We start from the raw sequence: 17,041 nt of genomic DNA, 5'->3' as shown, positions 1-17,041 counted from the left end.
TAATCTGTAGATTCCTCTCCATGTGTGCATGAGGCGAGCTGCTCCGTCGAGGGTCTGGTTACCGTCAGAAAGACGTGTGGGAGCGCAAAGAACGGCTCATTGAAAGTCACGTAAGATAGTTAAAAAAATACTAACTTTATGAAGCTGGAGAATATTGTTTCTGTATGCTTAATCCACTCAAGGGTAAATCTTGTAATCATGTCAAGAAGAAAGGCTGCTAATGTTAGCATATTTTCTCAAACTCCAATCAATGTGAATCAGTAGAAGAATTAAAGAGTTTAGTTTTGTACAAGTTAAATTGTCCTCTAGAAATTATCCAAGCTACACATGCTAACACATTACATCAGCTTTCTAAAACTCAGTAACCCTGAAGCTTTAAAGAACTTGTACTTCTTACTCTATTGATGTAAAACATTTGTGATGTGTTTTAATTACCATTTAATGACCTTGAACATGTAATTTAAAGTGTTGAGATTTGGGGCGCACTAACTGCAGTTTTACAGCCGATCTGACCTGAGTGATCCGAGTGCAGCAGTAAACAAATTTCTTATTCTCTATAAATACGAAAATAAATATTTTTGCAAACTTTCAAATTAAATGAACATGTTTATTATTACAAAGTGGACAGTAACGACTTAAACAGTGACTTTCAAGTGTGCCTGTGTCATCAGAAAATCCTAAGCAAAGTTCAGCTTAGCATAATCTTGAGCTAAAACTAATAAAGCTGTTTACAATCTATGAAGCCCATTTCAAATGCAAAATAAGACAATGGCGCATGAGAAATAAACTGTCTGCAAGGGAAACAGTATGCTGCATTCCTTTCTAACAAACATTATAGCCTGGGTCTGTTTTGGTAGCGAGCAAAAGATCAACTGCATGTCAAACAGGGTTTTAATGTAACAATGTTGTAAATGTGAAGTTTGTCAAAATTTGTTTATTTGACTTTATTTTTTTATATGTTTCTTAAGACATTTACTGCCGTTTTAAGTTCTGTTATGTTGCTCTTGGCAGTGGGTGGTTACCATAGTAACCGGCAACTGACAGCTCGTCCCCTTTTCCTGTTGATGTCTGTTACTGTGGGGGCAGAAGCTGCTAGACAGGCGATAACCACCTACTTGTTTTATTCTTTTGAGAATAAATACGATGAACCTGAATGTATCTGTCGTGGAGTCGGCCTATTGGATCTGCGACGAGCAAAAAAGGGTTACACGTGTATGTATCTTATGGTAACAGTGATTGTAAGTGTTCAATAAAACACCATCCCTGTTTGAAAATTATTACTTGGAACGCAAAATGGAATGGAAAGGACAAGGTAGCAGAATAATAGGACATTTTAATGGCATAAACACAGTAAATGACGACACTAAATTTAGTCAAATGCAGCAGCACGTATGTGCAAAATTGAGATGAATTAAAGTTTAATTACCTATATATGCGGCCTTTAAGAACACAAATAATAAACAAAAAAGTGTCTAAATATAAACTACATGTGACCTTCTCATTGTGTCCATCTATAGTACAGAGCGAACATATTCTGGAGTGTAAATGAATGAATGTTCTGAATCCTGGTACCTGCCTGGTTTTTCAAACCAACCTACGTCTTTTTCTCTGCATGTCATAATCTCTCCTTACCTGAGAAGACCCTGCATCACCGTCCTGCTGCTGGTCTCTGGTCTAATTCTTCCTCCCTGACTCTTTGCTCTTTCTATTGTGGCAATAAAGATTTCTTTTAAATATGTGGAAAGCACAAGTTCTGCACTGAAACTACAGAGGATTGGATTTATTCCTAGCATTAAATAACCAGCAAAGGATGCAACATAGGTAACAACATCAGTTGTTCTTCCAGATTAACATGATATACCAGCATGAATTAAGTAGCCATCATTTAGATGACATTATCTGCAGGCAGCAGCAGCATTACTCAGCTATCATGGTTTTTTACTGGCTCTGGCTGGTTTGCACATTGTGCAGCACTGCTTAGCAGTATTTAAATCAAAACAACTTAAAACATAAAAAAAAAAAAACTGTCCTAAGTTTTAAGTTCCCTTGTAGTGCAAAAAAAAAAAAAGCCCAAATGCTACAACTTGGAGGCTACTTAAGTGTAAGTGGGATCAGTGGAAAGGATCGTTGTCACATGCATCGGCCGATTGCCCAAATTTAAAGAAATCGGGGTTGATATGATTGATGGGTCCACCCCTCAGTAAAATATTATCTAAACCATGTGAATGGACACCTTTTTTCCTTTTTTTTTTTTAAGAAATCCTGAAAATTGGTTGCAATATTAAAACAGAAATATTAACTGAAAAAATGCCATGTTGTCTAGACAGAATAGATGCAGTTCATTTCTAATACGGTGATTAACAAGGATGATCATACTGAGGTAGAAGTTTATCACAATATTTTGTGCCATTTCCTGTGATAATGACAAAGTGCCTTAAAACCTACTAAAGAGGAACAACTTAGTAATTGTTAATAGTTGCATTAAGTGGTGCACTTGTATCACTTAATGCACAACTGTATTTAATTGCATTTTTCAAGATATTGATATTTGATATTGCTTTTATGGAACCAACTGCAAAACTACCAAAAGTAATACGCTCGAAAACATTTTAAATGTCGCAAATTCTTACAGTATAAAGTATTTCATACTACAAATAATGGTACGATATTGTTATAATATTCATCTTCTTACCAATAAATACCGGTATATGCAAATCTTGGCACAAATATAGATTACTCACTCCAAGTGAGTAATTGCAACAAATAATCTGAATTTCAGTACTGAGCAAAAATAATTGAGATTGTTATTTTTCTTCTTATCAAGAAGTCCTAAAGTTCACTTATGGGCCAATATACGAGTTATAGATGTAAGAATCTGTTGTGTCAAATAGTGGGACCGTTAGGCCGCAGCATAAGCACTCAAATTGTTCACGTTATTACACCTGCAAATGCTTGAATACAGCTGGAATAAGCCACGTCTTGCTAAAGTGTTTTGACAAATCTAACTTTGGTTTTAAACATTTTTATTTAAAATATGCACACCTGGATGGGCGGTATCTCAGGGAGGCAGGGCAGGTTCTCAGGATTAGTGACGGAGGGGATGAGTTCGATGGGACCAATTATGGGGCTGGCAGGGCCGCGGTGTGCGTGGGCACCGGCCATGCTGGCGCTGGTCGGACTCGTGGGACTGGCGTTATGCAGGGACGCCACTGGAAAGGGGCCAGCGTGTCCGGGGTTGGAATGCTGCGCAAAGACAGAGAGAGAGAGAAAAATGGAGGGGAAGTGACACACAAAAAAAGAAAAAAAGTAAAACAAGATATACGGAAAAACAAATGGGAGGAGAAGAAAGGTTGGGAACATTAAAGAGTCGGTCACTCTTGAAAAAAACGACAACTATTCATAATGTGCCTTAGAAACAACACGACTTCATGAACATGCAGGTGATCAACCACACATGCTGCACAAGACACATGAATGACAAAGAAGGAAAAAAGTGCCAAACCCCTGATTGGAGTAAGAAACGAAACCTTTGGTGGCTCATCTCAGATTCTAAAGACATCTGGACACAGAAAAAAAGGGGCTGATATAGTGGAGGTTTCTATTGCCTCATCTCACATGTACAAAAAAAACCAAACAGCACATTTCCTTGTCTGCAGAGTGGTGAAGATCTAACAGCATTGATAAGAACTCCCTGTATTCTGAGGATGAGCATGCTTCTTAAATGCACTATCAAAGCATAAACAGGCTCAATCTAAAACTGATTGACGTTACCAATAATCTTACCAAAAACTTAGCTTTATATTTTATTACAGGCCAGTAGCTTTTTAGGGAAATTCCTTAAGTTATCCACTAAAATTCACGGAGTGCTAAGAAATCTTTTTGGATAAGACTTTTAGAAACTGTCGCTGGCTTGTATGTATTTATTCATCATCAGTACAGCAAAAACAAGAGAGAAGATTTGAAGACACCGTCAGTCTGGAAATAGCTTGGCTATGTTTGATCAAATAATATTTTTAGTTGGCTCTCTGACAACAACCTTGTTCCTGGGATATTCAGTTTATTATTTTAGTTTTCACATAAATGTTTAAATAAATTAAAATATAAACAACAGATTTTTATTTTTGTGCCAAAACACTGACGATGTTATTGTTACGGATCATTCCACGACTGCTAGACATGGAACGATGTATTTAGGGATCACAGATTAAAAATCAGCTCAATTTTATTCTGACATTTGATGAACTGCACACTCAGAGTTCACGTATCTAGTTTTTCTGACATTTCTGCTTTGAAATTTCTCTCTTTTTTTGTGCATTTAAGAGCTTTGATCTTCAATCTTACCACTTCTTCAGCTAAACAAATTAATCTTCTTGGAAAGATTCTTTTAAAAAGTGGAATTAAATCTTTTTCAGCTAAACTTTTAGGAGCATCTTCATCTAAACGAGAACCACAGCAGACCACGACAAAACAAACACAAACTGACCAAACTTTAATCTTACTAAAACTTGTTTAGTTATATTGAATTAATAAAGGATAGTTTAGACTATGTATAACTAGAGCTATGCATAGTGGATTTTTATGTAAAATCCACCCAAAAGGAGTTCCTGGCTGTTTGAGATCAGCATCATCTGTCATCGCTCTAAAATATCTGCAAATGTATCAGAATAGAGAACATGTACACTCATTCTGACACAATTCGAATGTGTGTGTGTGCGTGTACACTGACCTGTCTTTGTAATTGAGGCTGCATCATCGGGGCATACTGCTGTCCGTTATGTCTGGGCTGAGCTGTGGGCATCCGGCCTTGTGGTGGACCAGCCAGACGCATATGATGGGAGGAGGGGTACATAGAAGGGTTGGTCCCACCATTGATAGCTCCAGCTCTTTGTAGCTGCTGCATGCTGATGAGCCTTGGAGGCTAGTCAGAAAGAACACACACGCATATATAAATTGATCATAATCGGTCAATTTCCGTGAAAAAGTGTATGATTGGTGATCGTCGATCACATAAACCGATCACCTGAATCTCACTTGGCAGCCAAAACAATTATCCATCCTCTCAGGAAGTTTTGATTTAGTAACTCAAGATTGTTTATTTTGATGCAATCGGCATTTGACTTTGAATGAACGTTCCCCGTTTTCTTGGTATTATTTGATAAAGGCAGTGTTGTCAGATTCCAACTGATCAGTGTCACCAAGTGTGCAGAAGCTTCTGACCTGGCAGCCTTATAAAAATACTGTTTGACAACATCTGGAAAAGAAGTTTGAGCTGCTTAGCCTCCATCAAAGGCTGTCTCTTCACAATCTAATGAATTAAAATTAAGAGGGAAGGTATCTGAATGAACCTGAAGTACAGAGAACAGACAACAAATGGGCATTTTCTAAGTTGGATAAATGTTATTGGTACGCATACCACAATATACCACATTAAGTATAAACTTGTTTAGAGATTATTTCAGGATTGATAAAATGATCAGAAATCACTGTCCCCTAAAAACTGGAGACAAACTGATAAAACGCGACAAGTACATAACTTCAAACAAAAGACAGCATTTTAACAAACAGTATAAAGAAAATTCACCTTCTATTACTGGGAAGTTCACCATACCTGCTGCTGAACCAAAGGCGGGCCGCCTGGCCTGGCATGCTGCTGGGACATTTGGGAGGCTATTCGCATTTGTTGCTGAATCTGCTGCTGCTGCTGTTGCTGCTGTTGTTGCTGCTGATGCTGTTGATGTTTTTGCTGTGCGTATGCAGCCTGTTGCATGTGTTGCAGCCTGAGCTGAGCCAGGTTGATCTGCCCTGGATGTTTGCCGGGGTGACTTTGGCCTGGTGAAATGGCCGGTCCGCCTACCATCACACCGGGAGGTTGTGGGACTGGAGGAGGTTTTTCAATAACCAAATTACCTAGGATTTAAAAAAAAAAACAAAACAAAACAAAAAAACATCACTTACCATCATTTAAAAATAGAAAACAGTTGTGAAAGTATTTTTACATTATTTTGAGAAATGCCATCTTAAAAGCAATGACTCAAAACAAAAACAATAAAAAAAAAATACTAATAAATATATATTTTTTTTAAAAAGGGACATTTAGAATGTTTTACTCACCTAAATTGACAACATTCTTAGCCCAAAACGTTGGGTCACAGAAGAACCGTACAACTCCATTGGACTGTGGGGCTGGCTCCAGTCTCGCCTTGAAGAGCTGGCGAAGCTGGTACATGATCTACATACATTCGCACAAACAGAGTAAGGTTATTAAATTAATAACTACCGGTATGTCTATAAGAGACCAACTAAAATCTTATTCTGTCATATTTTTAGGACACGTCACAACAAAATCCACCATAAAGTCAACTCGTTTGGGTGGTCTCTTATGATAAAGGATTAAATCTACACCACATCTAAAAAGGAAATACTAAGCTAATGTAGTATTAGCTAGTATGTTCCTCTATGCCCACTTAAAGGTTATAAACTGTTATAAAGAGCAACAAGCCAACCTTGATCTGACGTAACTTCAGCGTTGTTACAAAGTTAACAAGTTAACTAATAGAAACTGGGATCTTCTTCAAGAAAAATTCATTAGTGTGTGTGTGTTAATGGTTTTGATAGAAACTACTTGGGTTAGCATGTTCCATGAGTCTTATGAGAAACATACCGGCCTCTTGCTATAAAGCAATGCAGTGCTGCTGCCTGAAGTGATGGCCCAGTTGCAGAAGTTGAGCACATGGTGGATCTGTTGAGCCAGCTGGGTGGTGTCCTTATGCTGACCCATCAGCCTCAAGCTCCTCTCTTTGTTCACGCTCTGAATAAATGCGGGGATTTGGTTAGCATTGCCAGAAAAGAATCAGTGAATTACAAAGCTCAAAGTTGCCTCCTAAATGATTCCAAACCACATTGCACCTTGCCATGTAAAGAGGGCATTTGGATGTTTGTGTTTTGCAAAAAAAAAAAAAAAGAAACAGAATGAATCTGAACTAAAACTATAAAAAAAAAAAATCTAACAATTTTCAGCTGCTTAGGTTGAAAATACGGAAGGAGTTGACTGACAAAAAACTGAATATTAACACATAAAAGAGTATCAATGCTAGCATAAAAATTCTGACATGTGACAGGAAGCAGTTCAGACAGGTTTTCTGTCAATCATATATTTTGTGTTATATGATTTTGGTGACATTACACAAGTAAAGCTTGAAATTACCAGATCAGATCATTTTATTTGAAGGGCTGTGCATAAGACGGACATGACACCGTCATAAGCATGACACAACACCTGTCAAGAACATGAAGGAGTCTTCAATAATATTTATGACTGTAAATAAAGCTTTAATGCAAAGCTGACTTTTTAGACATTTTCAATCTGTCCCCCTTTGCCTCAAGTCTTCCATCATCAAGCCGGAAGCTGTTCCGGGTACGCCCCACCAGGAGGAGGCCCCATGGAAGACCCAGGACACGCTGGAGGAACTATGTCTCTCGGGTGGCCTGGGAACGCCTTGGGATTCCCCCGGAGGGGCTGGAACTTCTTCCAGGCTGGGGAGAGGGAAGTCTGGGCCTCCCTTCTGAAGCTGCTACCCCGTGACACGACAACGGATAGAGAGGAAGAAGATGATGGGTGGATGGATGGACATTGTGATTTCCGGATTTTTTTTAGATTATGTCTCTCATAGTGGACATGCACCTAAGATGAAAATTTCAGACCCCTACATGATTTCTAAGTGGGAGAACTTCCAAAGTCGAAGGGTGTTACTTATACTTATTGTCCTCCCTGTAGATGTCATGACTGTCAATGTCAAGACCGCATAGCTGACCTATTTCCCTCTCCCTCACTGTTTTTAATTTAAATAAAACTTTTTTCTGATCTTGCTATCTAATTGTGGTAGTGTTGACAAATTACTATCAAAGCACTGCAACCCTTTTTCTTTTATGCGTCACCCATACATGTTATATGGTGTGCATGGGACATTTTTTTTTTTCTTCAATGTCCCTTAAGGGGCTCTGTAACTTAAAGTTCTGATGTAAAAAAAAAAAATAGCAAAACAACAAAAAGCTCAAAAAAATATGTCAGATGTGAATTAAATAACTTCAAATGTAAATCAAAAAGCATCTTCCTTCAAAGTGCAAAACATTTGTATTTTTACACAGTCTTCTATCGCAGCACTGTCATTAAATCTTACGAGTGTCAACTATGTTCTATTTAGATTTTAGCATTTAGAAATAGTGATTCTTAAGTTTAAAATACGTTTCAATACAGTCTTACCTCTAACTGCTGAAGTAACGCTTTGCCCTTTTTGTTGATTTCATTTATAAGAGTGAATACAGCAATCTTGATCTCATGTTCCACTTTTCTATGAGTCTCACCCAGCTCTTTTAACCTGTATGAAGAAAAAAAAAAAAACACAATAACAAAACACACACCAATTAATTCCACACAAATACAAGTCAAATATAAAACTGTTCAGAAATTGTGTAAAATAGATGAAGCACAGAGAAACCTGAACCCACCTGTTTTGCAATTGAGACACAGAGTAATGGACGTAGTTCTTTTTTTCCTGTAGTTTGGCCATGTTGGCTTCGATGATTCCTTTATGGTTCTGGAAAGCTTCTTCCAGAAACTGGTACCTGATAGAAGACGGAACAAAACCAAGTCACGATCAGGTTCAATTAAGTAAATTAACTGCTGAAGGCCTGTACATACTCGGCAGGAACTGAATTATTCTTATTTTCAGGGTTTAGAGAAAAAAAATGCTGTTTTCCCACCAGCTTGGTTTACCAGAAGTTCTGTATTTGGCTTGTTTGTAAGATAAACAAAACGTGTTTTAGCAACCTTGCATAAATAAATCCATTTGTCAGTGCGTGTGTGGTATGTACAGTCCTTAAAGGTTTACATGCCACCAGAAGTCAACAGATACGAACATGAGTCCAAAAATGAGTCAAGAAATTGTAGAGAAATATTTAGAAATTCATTTTCTGGGAGGAGTGCAATAATAATAATAATAATAATTTTTAAAAAACTTAAGAGGGTTTCATGATTCCATGAAACAAACAATGCTATAGCTAAGTCTGATCTTCTCAACTATTTCACACTTAGTTTTTCTAGTGAATTTGCACGTTTTTCATTTCTATGGGGTGGAAAGACACGATGCCGTAGGAACAGAATACTTATGCATCCCCTTTCCACACATTTAACACTGTAAAACAAATGGGGCTGCAACTAAAGATTATTTTAGCAATTATGCTTTTTTGGAGGAAAGAAATCTGCTTTATTAGCTACAAAAGCGTTGACCTACCTGTGCTCCTTGTGCTCCAGAAGCTGACAGTCCCGACACGTTAGAGTGTCGCATGTCTCGCAGAAAAGTTTCAGAGGTTCCTGCTTGTGGATGGGACAGAAAACTAGCCTCTGTCCTGTCGTGACAGAATCTGTTGAAACAATGGAAGGAAGAAATGTAATAACAAAAAAAAGCACATATCAAAGAAAAACATTAAAAAATTTTAATAGGTGCAACACCTGTTGGACCAAACCAGACATGGCACAGAAGGAATAATACGGACATCCGTTTTGTTTACTGTGTCATTTGTGTAGGGATAAGCATGTTTATCATTTATCGTGATGCATTTCTTATGACAAGAATTTTAATTTATTGTTGTCTCAATAAATTCCGATTAATGATGTTTAAAACCCCCAAACCTGTCCGTATTGTTGGGAGTCTTATTTTACTATTCCACCCACCTTTTGTTCAATGATAGTATCAAAAAGCCAATAAACTTGATGTGTTGTTGGGGATTTTTGTGGGTGTGTCTGTGTGGGGGTCCAGCCCAGCTGCATACATCTTTGGCCTGACGAAGCATTGTGGGTAGGTTATGTTTAGTGTATTATTAAACATCATTATTTTTTACATAATTTCTGGTTTGTTGAGTTTAAACTTATATGTGCGTGTTTATAAAAAACAATGTAAAAGTGATGCATCCTCTTTTGTGTGTTTTAGTTTCACACTTCCTTGGATTCGATAAGCCTGTGGACAAAGGGACAGCTTTCCTCAGAGTCTTTGTATTAGGGAAGAGTTTATCTGAACTGTCTACTTGCATTTCACATGGTGAAGGCAGTATACTTGATAATATGATTAAATCCAGTTACTGTGTGCTGCAGTATAGTGGCACAAATCACTTCTTCATGAGACTGTTGTCCTAAAGAAATACAGGCATGATCTTTTTCAAGAGTATTTGTATTTGTGTGGCTGCAAAGGCTGTGTCATACAGTCAAAGCTTTTTAGTAACTTAAAAAAGCAGCAGTAATAAATTCTTCTTATTGTCAATTGTCATTATCACAATAGTGCTGCAAAATATTGTGATAAAACTTTAATATTGTCCTACTTTTACAGCAGCTTAGCGTCTTCCTCTCACAATAATGACAGAAAAGATCAAGTTGGGATTCACAAAATGTTACACTTCCTCATGTCTTCTCCATTTTGAGGTCTCCACTTTTGCTTTTGATTTTTCATTACTAGTATTGCTTCCATTCAAAACAAACGTGTAGATCAATAGAAAATATTGATTAAAATCTAAATGTGTCTGAGGTATAAATAATTTAAAGCCTAACTGTGTGCAAGAATAATCTAAGATACAATGACTTTAAGTCTTTAGGGTTTTTTTCAAGTCAAAGTTGAAAATAGTATCAACATATATAAGAAAAATTTTTAAAACCCATTGTTGAAGTCCTACCAATATGTTTTGTTGTATTTATTTACAGAATGATCTTCTAGGCTAAGCCATCAAACCAAGAATCCATCTGGGAAAAATAAATAAATCTAATTATGGTTCAACCCTCGAGGGTTTTCATAATAATCCGCTCTCTAATAACCATGACAACATTTTTTGTAGCGTCCAATAAATACTACCCAAAAGATTTTCTGTCTCAGGCTTTGGGAGTTTAGCTTCTGACTCTTAAGTGTTCTTACCAGACGCAGCATCAGCATCTTCCTTTGTACGGATTTTGTGGTCTTTGGTAATTTTCACTCTCTGATGGGCCTCCACGCAGGTTTTACACAACCATTCTCCGCACTCCACACAAAAGCCTACTGTCCCAGCGTTGTCTTCACAGCTTGTGCACACCTTGGAAATACAGAAGCAACACAAACAGAGAAACGCAAATAAGCGTCACAGCTTGTTTGGAAGAGAGCTGAAAAGAATTGAAGCCTTCAAGTTGGGCAAAAGCGACCGTTTGCAATACCTGCGCAGCTTTTTCATCAGATGTGCTGGTAGCTTCCGTTGTGTCTTTGACAAAGTAATTGTCGATAATGTCACTTTGCTTGTAGTCCTGGTGGCAAACCGAACACCGCATGACATTTACTAGAAAGAAAGAGAAAGCACGGGGTTAAAAATCAAACAACTGGTGCTCATGTTCACCCGCTAGGATTTATTGCTTAGATTTTTGAAGCAAAGCAGCAGACAGGCAGAACCACATAGAAACCGATAACCTGAGTTAATTCAATCGCTGCTGCTTCAAACTAAAGAATCCTTCAGCTGATTTTTTTTCTGGATTTCCATAATTTCCTTTTGTTGAACTGCTTTTAATGAAAACTCTTGGTGCAGTGGGGAAGGCCCGCTTATTCATGGGAGCTAATCAATTCAACTTCGATTTCCCGAAAATTCTATCTCATCACCCCTTGGCATTTTTATTAGAATATTAAATCGCGCAGCCCATAAGAAAGAAAAAAGAAAAACAATGTCTGCTTCGCTTAATCACTTTATTCAACTTCTTTAATAAAATTAGAGGAATCGGAGCTGCAGTTACTGGCGCCAACGAATAATTAGTTTAGCGTTTTAACTTTGCCACCCAGTTCCATTTGAGCAAGATAGACTTCAGCCATTTTAAAATAATGCAAAAGAAATATTTTGCTCCTACTCTACCTCATAAACCAATAAACGACCATCCCAACCCCCCAAACCTCCTGAAAAAAAAAGAAAAGAAAAAGGCCGGCCGGCCGTCTGTGGTAAGAACTAGTTCTGGCCAGTTTCAACTGGCTTACACTGGCTTGATCAGCACACAGCCGGTTTGTGTGAGCGCCAGCTGCACGGGTCCTCATGTGTGGTTAGTGGTGGAAGCAGCTGGACTGGGTTTAGGCTTAACCCCCAACCCACCCCCAGCCCCCCACATACACAGACATGCACATATGTGTAAATAAACACATATGTGCCACCCATATGGGAAAATGAAGATCTCCATCACATTTGAAAATGTTGCACAAAATCATTTTCTCCAAACAGGATATGGGTTGTGTTTACTTTAATTAAATAAATAGAATATGCACACACTAGAAATAGTTTGTTGGCTTAAACTGGGGGAACTGATTGTCCCTGGTTGTGTCCTGGTGACGTTTGTTTTAGATGCCGTACCTGGCATAAGAAAAAGCTGCATGAAACACCAAAGATGACCCACCAGGATCTTCCACAGATGACGGATGTTACAGTGTGGATTTACCACATTGTTTTGGTATTCCTGGCCACTTTTTATTCAACTAAAACAACATGGTGACCACACATTTTAGCTTCGGCTTTTATTTAAAACCCATTTGGGAAGAGCTTGAAATAAACTGCTCCTTAATGTTCAACAAAGCTATGTTTTTTCTTTTTTCTTTTACATAGCACATGAAAAAGGAACAGGGCCGCAACATTACCACACACAACTAAAGCCCTGATTGATTTGTCCCACTTTAAATTTTTGTTTTTCAATCAACATCTCTGACAATCTCATTAGGGCTGACAGGATTATTCAGATTAATCGTGATGAACTGTTTATTGAAATAACCGCCAACTAATTTAGTAATCGACAATAATTTGTCCAAATAACTTTTGCAATAAACAATAATATTGCTGTTTTGAGTCCATTTTCAAGCAGAATTTTGTTAATGGCATAATTATGCAAGTTCACCCTCTAAGAGAAAAATAAACTTTAATTTTGAAAAGAATAATTAAATCTGGAACTGGTAGATATTTTAAATATTCAAAATAAAACACGACAACCAAAAACAATGAGAAGGAAACGAAAACCACACATGGGCCTGTCACAATAACTAATTTTGCTGGGCAATTAATTGTTCCAGAAATCATTGTGATATACAATAATATTGTCATTTTGAGACCATTGTCAACTAATAGCAGAAAAATTGTCTAACAATGCAAACACACCTCTCAGGGGTCAATAAACTAATTTCAAGAGAAGATTTAGAAACGGAACTGGAGAACCTTTTAAATATAAAAAATTGGGAGGGGAGTTAGGGAGGTTTGCATTGACCACTGTTCACACTCAATCCCAATTGATGGCAGGGGGCTGCCCCCCATAAGATGCTGCCCTGGGCGGTTGCCCATGTCGTACATACCACAGCAAGCAAGCAAACCAACATCGGTACATTATAGGTGCAGATGTGCTGGTTGTATTGTTTAGTTGCTACTGTTTTACAACATAGCGGCTCCACAGTTTCAGTGGTTCACTACGGCCATTCAGTTTGAATCCAAAGCGCTCCCAGGCTGCAGCTGTTTGGCTTTTAAACCTGCGTTTCCCCGGTCCGGTCCTCCTCACCGGGCTTTAAGCTACGGTAATCGTCACACGGTGACGACTAGAGACAGCACTGCTCCGTCTCCATTCAGTTCTATGGAGTTTGCACGGTGAGACAACAGACGACCTTTTTCTATAAATATATTTTACCCAAAACTCTGCAAATAGCATAGCTATAGCATCACTCAGTTCAAATTCACAAAAAGGGATGCTACATCATTTCATTTTAGGCTATAAATGTTTATTTTGTCATTTTAAAAGTTAAATGAATTTATTTGCTTATTTGCATCTACTAATGTCTTTATAATATTGCATAAATAAGGCTTTCTTTAGTGGTTAACTAACAAATTTTATCCAATTAATCTATTGTCAGAATAAGTGAAAAATAATGAATAAAGTAATTGGTAGTTTTAAACCTAAATTTCAGATAGGAATAAGATCTAAGAATCAGACATGGAAAACCTTGCTTGTTCCACCATATTGAGGAAGTTCTTGTTAGAAGATTTAGACCGAAATTGAATGAACAAATTAAGCTGTTTGGTTTTTGTTTTTTTTACATTAGGTAAGGAAATGAGAAGTTATTTGTTCCGACCTTTCCTCAACAGTTCAAATTAAATATAACTAACAACTATAACGTCAGCTGCCTAACAAATTTACATTCTGCACGCAAGTGACTTGGATCAAACAGGAATAATCTTTGGCTCCTTTCTGCCTGAAAAAACATGAGATGAAAGAGAAATTAACAATCCAGGCAATCTGATAATAAACCATCTCAACCTCAAAATAGACAATGTTGTCATCATGTTTTGTAATTACTATGAATTCTGTTTATGAGTCATTAACCAGATGATCTAGGCGTAAATGAATCAATAAGTTGCTAAAAGCTCTGACCCAGGAAAGGACAAAACAACCTGTGATCCATTAAGTTAAGTCAGGTTAATGAACACTCTAAAACTGGTAACTTAGTAACCTATTATTGAATAATTGACTATTTACCTCAGCAAAATTCAGTAACCAACTTACTGATGTAACTTATAAGACTATATAATTAAATGAAGGGCTGCAAAAACAATAAGCGAGTCAATTTCATGTCTGAGAAAAATGTTGTGTTTTTTCTGAAATCAAGTAAAACTAACAGCTCAGAGATGCTGATTTACAAAACCATTTCTGTTTAAAAGGGAAAGACTAATCTATTTTGTCAATAAGGATAACAATTCCTGATGATTTGTAAATCCAAATGTAATCATTCCAGGTAGATCCCCTCTCATAAAAACAATGTTATTTAAATTCAAAAAGGCAAAAGGCAGTTCAGAGATCACCAGCTGAGGTGAAATCTGTACAAAACAAAAAAATACTAAGAGGTAAAAGATAGATTAGGTTTTTTTCTTATTATTTGCCAGCTCCAGTCAGCAACAGTAAGTCACTGAAATATTCATATCAGTAAGGTTGTTGTAAAATAATATTTTAGTAATTGAGTACTCTAGTCTATAGAATATTTTTCTGATTATCCGAGGAATTCTCTCTCTCTCTCTGTTTCTCTCTCCCTCACGAACCAATTCCAACGTCAGAAAAGCTGTCGTAATCCAGCCATCGCATTGCAAAATTCAACAATCCTTATTTGTCCCTGAAACCCTGGCAAAACGACGCACACTTCAACACCATGCTGCTAGCACTTCACAAATACTCATAGGCGGAAGTAAAGAACTCAGGCCTCCACAAATAATGACCCGGACGGAACATAATAAAATATAGTTTGAAGCAGATCAATTTTCCTCAAGGAATTTCAATAATCGAGGTACTCGAATCATTCGAGGAATCGTTTCAGCCCTAGTTATCAGCATAACAAATCAACACTTAAAAACACACATTGAAGGTTTGGATTAAAATAGTTAAATTGATGTACAATTCATGCGAGTGTATTTTCATGTAAAAGAATAGAAAACTTTACTCTAGGACGAAAAAGCATTACATTTTGAGAGAAAAAAACAAACACAAGACTCCTAAACACTTCAGATGGTGCACCAGCTGAACTTCTGCTGGCTGACTCTTTGGACTTTAGCCAAGCAACAATCATGCTTTCCAAAAATGCACCCGCCTCAGTTTGATCTGTGGCTCAACTCAAATCTGTACACACACTGGGCCGTAAATGTAGAAACGCAACAATCAGGATTTTCCGGGCAGAATTTCTTTGAGGTCAATTTCACATTAGAGAAGTAAACATGTCGCAGGATATTTGAGAGGTGGTAGTTTTGAATATATTATTTAAAAGAAAAGACCAACGTACACATCAATGGTAGATGTGTTAGCAAACTGTAAAATGGTGGACATTTTGATGAATTTAAACTGGGCAATTTTTAACTTATTCTTTTTACTATTTGTCTTGTAAGTCACAAAATCGATACAGGGAAAATTGGCTGATTCCAAAGAATGACTTATTGATTACTGCAGCTCTCTGCAAATTACTTTGCACAGCATAGAAAAAGAACTAAAGATGTAATACTGATACAATGGCTGGACAACAGAAGAAAAACACAAGATATGAAGAGTACTGCTCAATGCTACGATCATGGTATACTAATTAGGCCCGTCGCAACAAGCAATAAATCAAATAACTGCATCATTGAAACGAGCTCAATAATTTCCAACTGCATGATTTATTGTCTCCAGATCCTGGATGATCAGTCGGGAGCAACTAACCCTTTTTGAGATACAATTTTGCGCACAGAGACTTCATAATTCATTTTATTCGTAGTTTCAGTTGTTTTATTTATTTTGGATTTTAAAGTACCTTCCACTTCCAGTGTTAAAAGTTCATATTAGAGCAGTAAACATGTTGCAAGATATTTGAGAGGTGGTAGTTTTGAATATAGTAAAAACTAGAATTTAAGATTTCTTGATCTTTGAGGATGTGTTCTTGCATTATTATGCTATTGCCATACTTCCCTTACAAAAAATCCCATGAAAATCACATGTGATCACATAATCCACCAAAAAAATCTAATTTTTACATGTGATTTTCATGTGATCACATGTGGAAATGTGTGAATCACATGTGATTTTACCACGAAATGTTCCAAAATCACACGTATTCATGTGCTTTCACATGTGATTCACATCATTCACATGTAAAATTTGTGTGAACCACATGTGATTTTCATGGGATTTTTTTTGTAAGGGTTTAAAAGGGTCTCAAAGCAACAACATTGTCACTTAGAACTTCTGGGACAATTTATTATCCAGCAAAATTTGCTATTGTGCCAGGCTTAGTAATACCAATAATAAAGTGTTTTTTGCCTTCTGCTTTGGGCTGATGGCGAAGAGTCACCAAAAAATGAGTATTCAGTCCAACTGCTGGGGGGACTTAATAATACTCACAGTAGATGGGAATATAAAGTCCCAACTGAATACTCCCAACTACAAGCCATCTGTTGTTGTTTGAGATGACTACTTCCATTTCAACAACAAACATTTATTGAAAAGGTTGCTTCC

The 17,041-nt window shown here is 37.2% G+C and overlaps 1 protein-coding gene across 1 annotated transcript in view; it reads right to left on the bottom strand.

The window, feature by feature from the left end:
* trim33 (tripartite motif containing 33) overlaps window positions 1-17,041 on the bottom strand; it is a 29,582-nt gene that overhangs the window by 10,330 nt on the left and 2,211 nt on the right. Inside the window, 10 exon segments of the mRNA XM_044132602.1 lie at window positions 3,043-3,243; window positions 4,727-4,918; window positions 5,609-5,907; window positions 6,112-6,229; window positions 6,662-6,808; window positions 8,261-8,375; window positions 8,506-8,622; window positions 9,291-9,420; window positions 10,956-11,109; window positions 11,228-11,346. Of these exon segments, the coding sequence (XP_043988537.1) occupies window positions 3,043-3,243; window positions 4,727-4,918; window positions 5,609-5,907; window positions 6,112-6,229; window positions 6,662-6,808; window positions 8,261-8,375; window positions 8,506-8,622; window positions 9,291-9,420; window positions 10,956-11,109; window positions 11,228-11,346 (1,592 nt within the window).

Source organism: Gambusia affinis, linkage group LG01 (genome assembly GCF_019740435.1).
Source record: "Gambusia affinis linkage group LG01, SWU_Gaff_1.0, whole genome shotgun sequence".
Taxonomy (NCBI): Eukaryota; Metazoa; Chordata; class Actinopteri; order Cyprinodontiformes; family Poeciliidae; genus Gambusia; species Gambusia affinis.
Note: the sequence above shows the minus strand (reverse complement) of the source record. Positions and strands in the feature narration are given on the sequence as shown.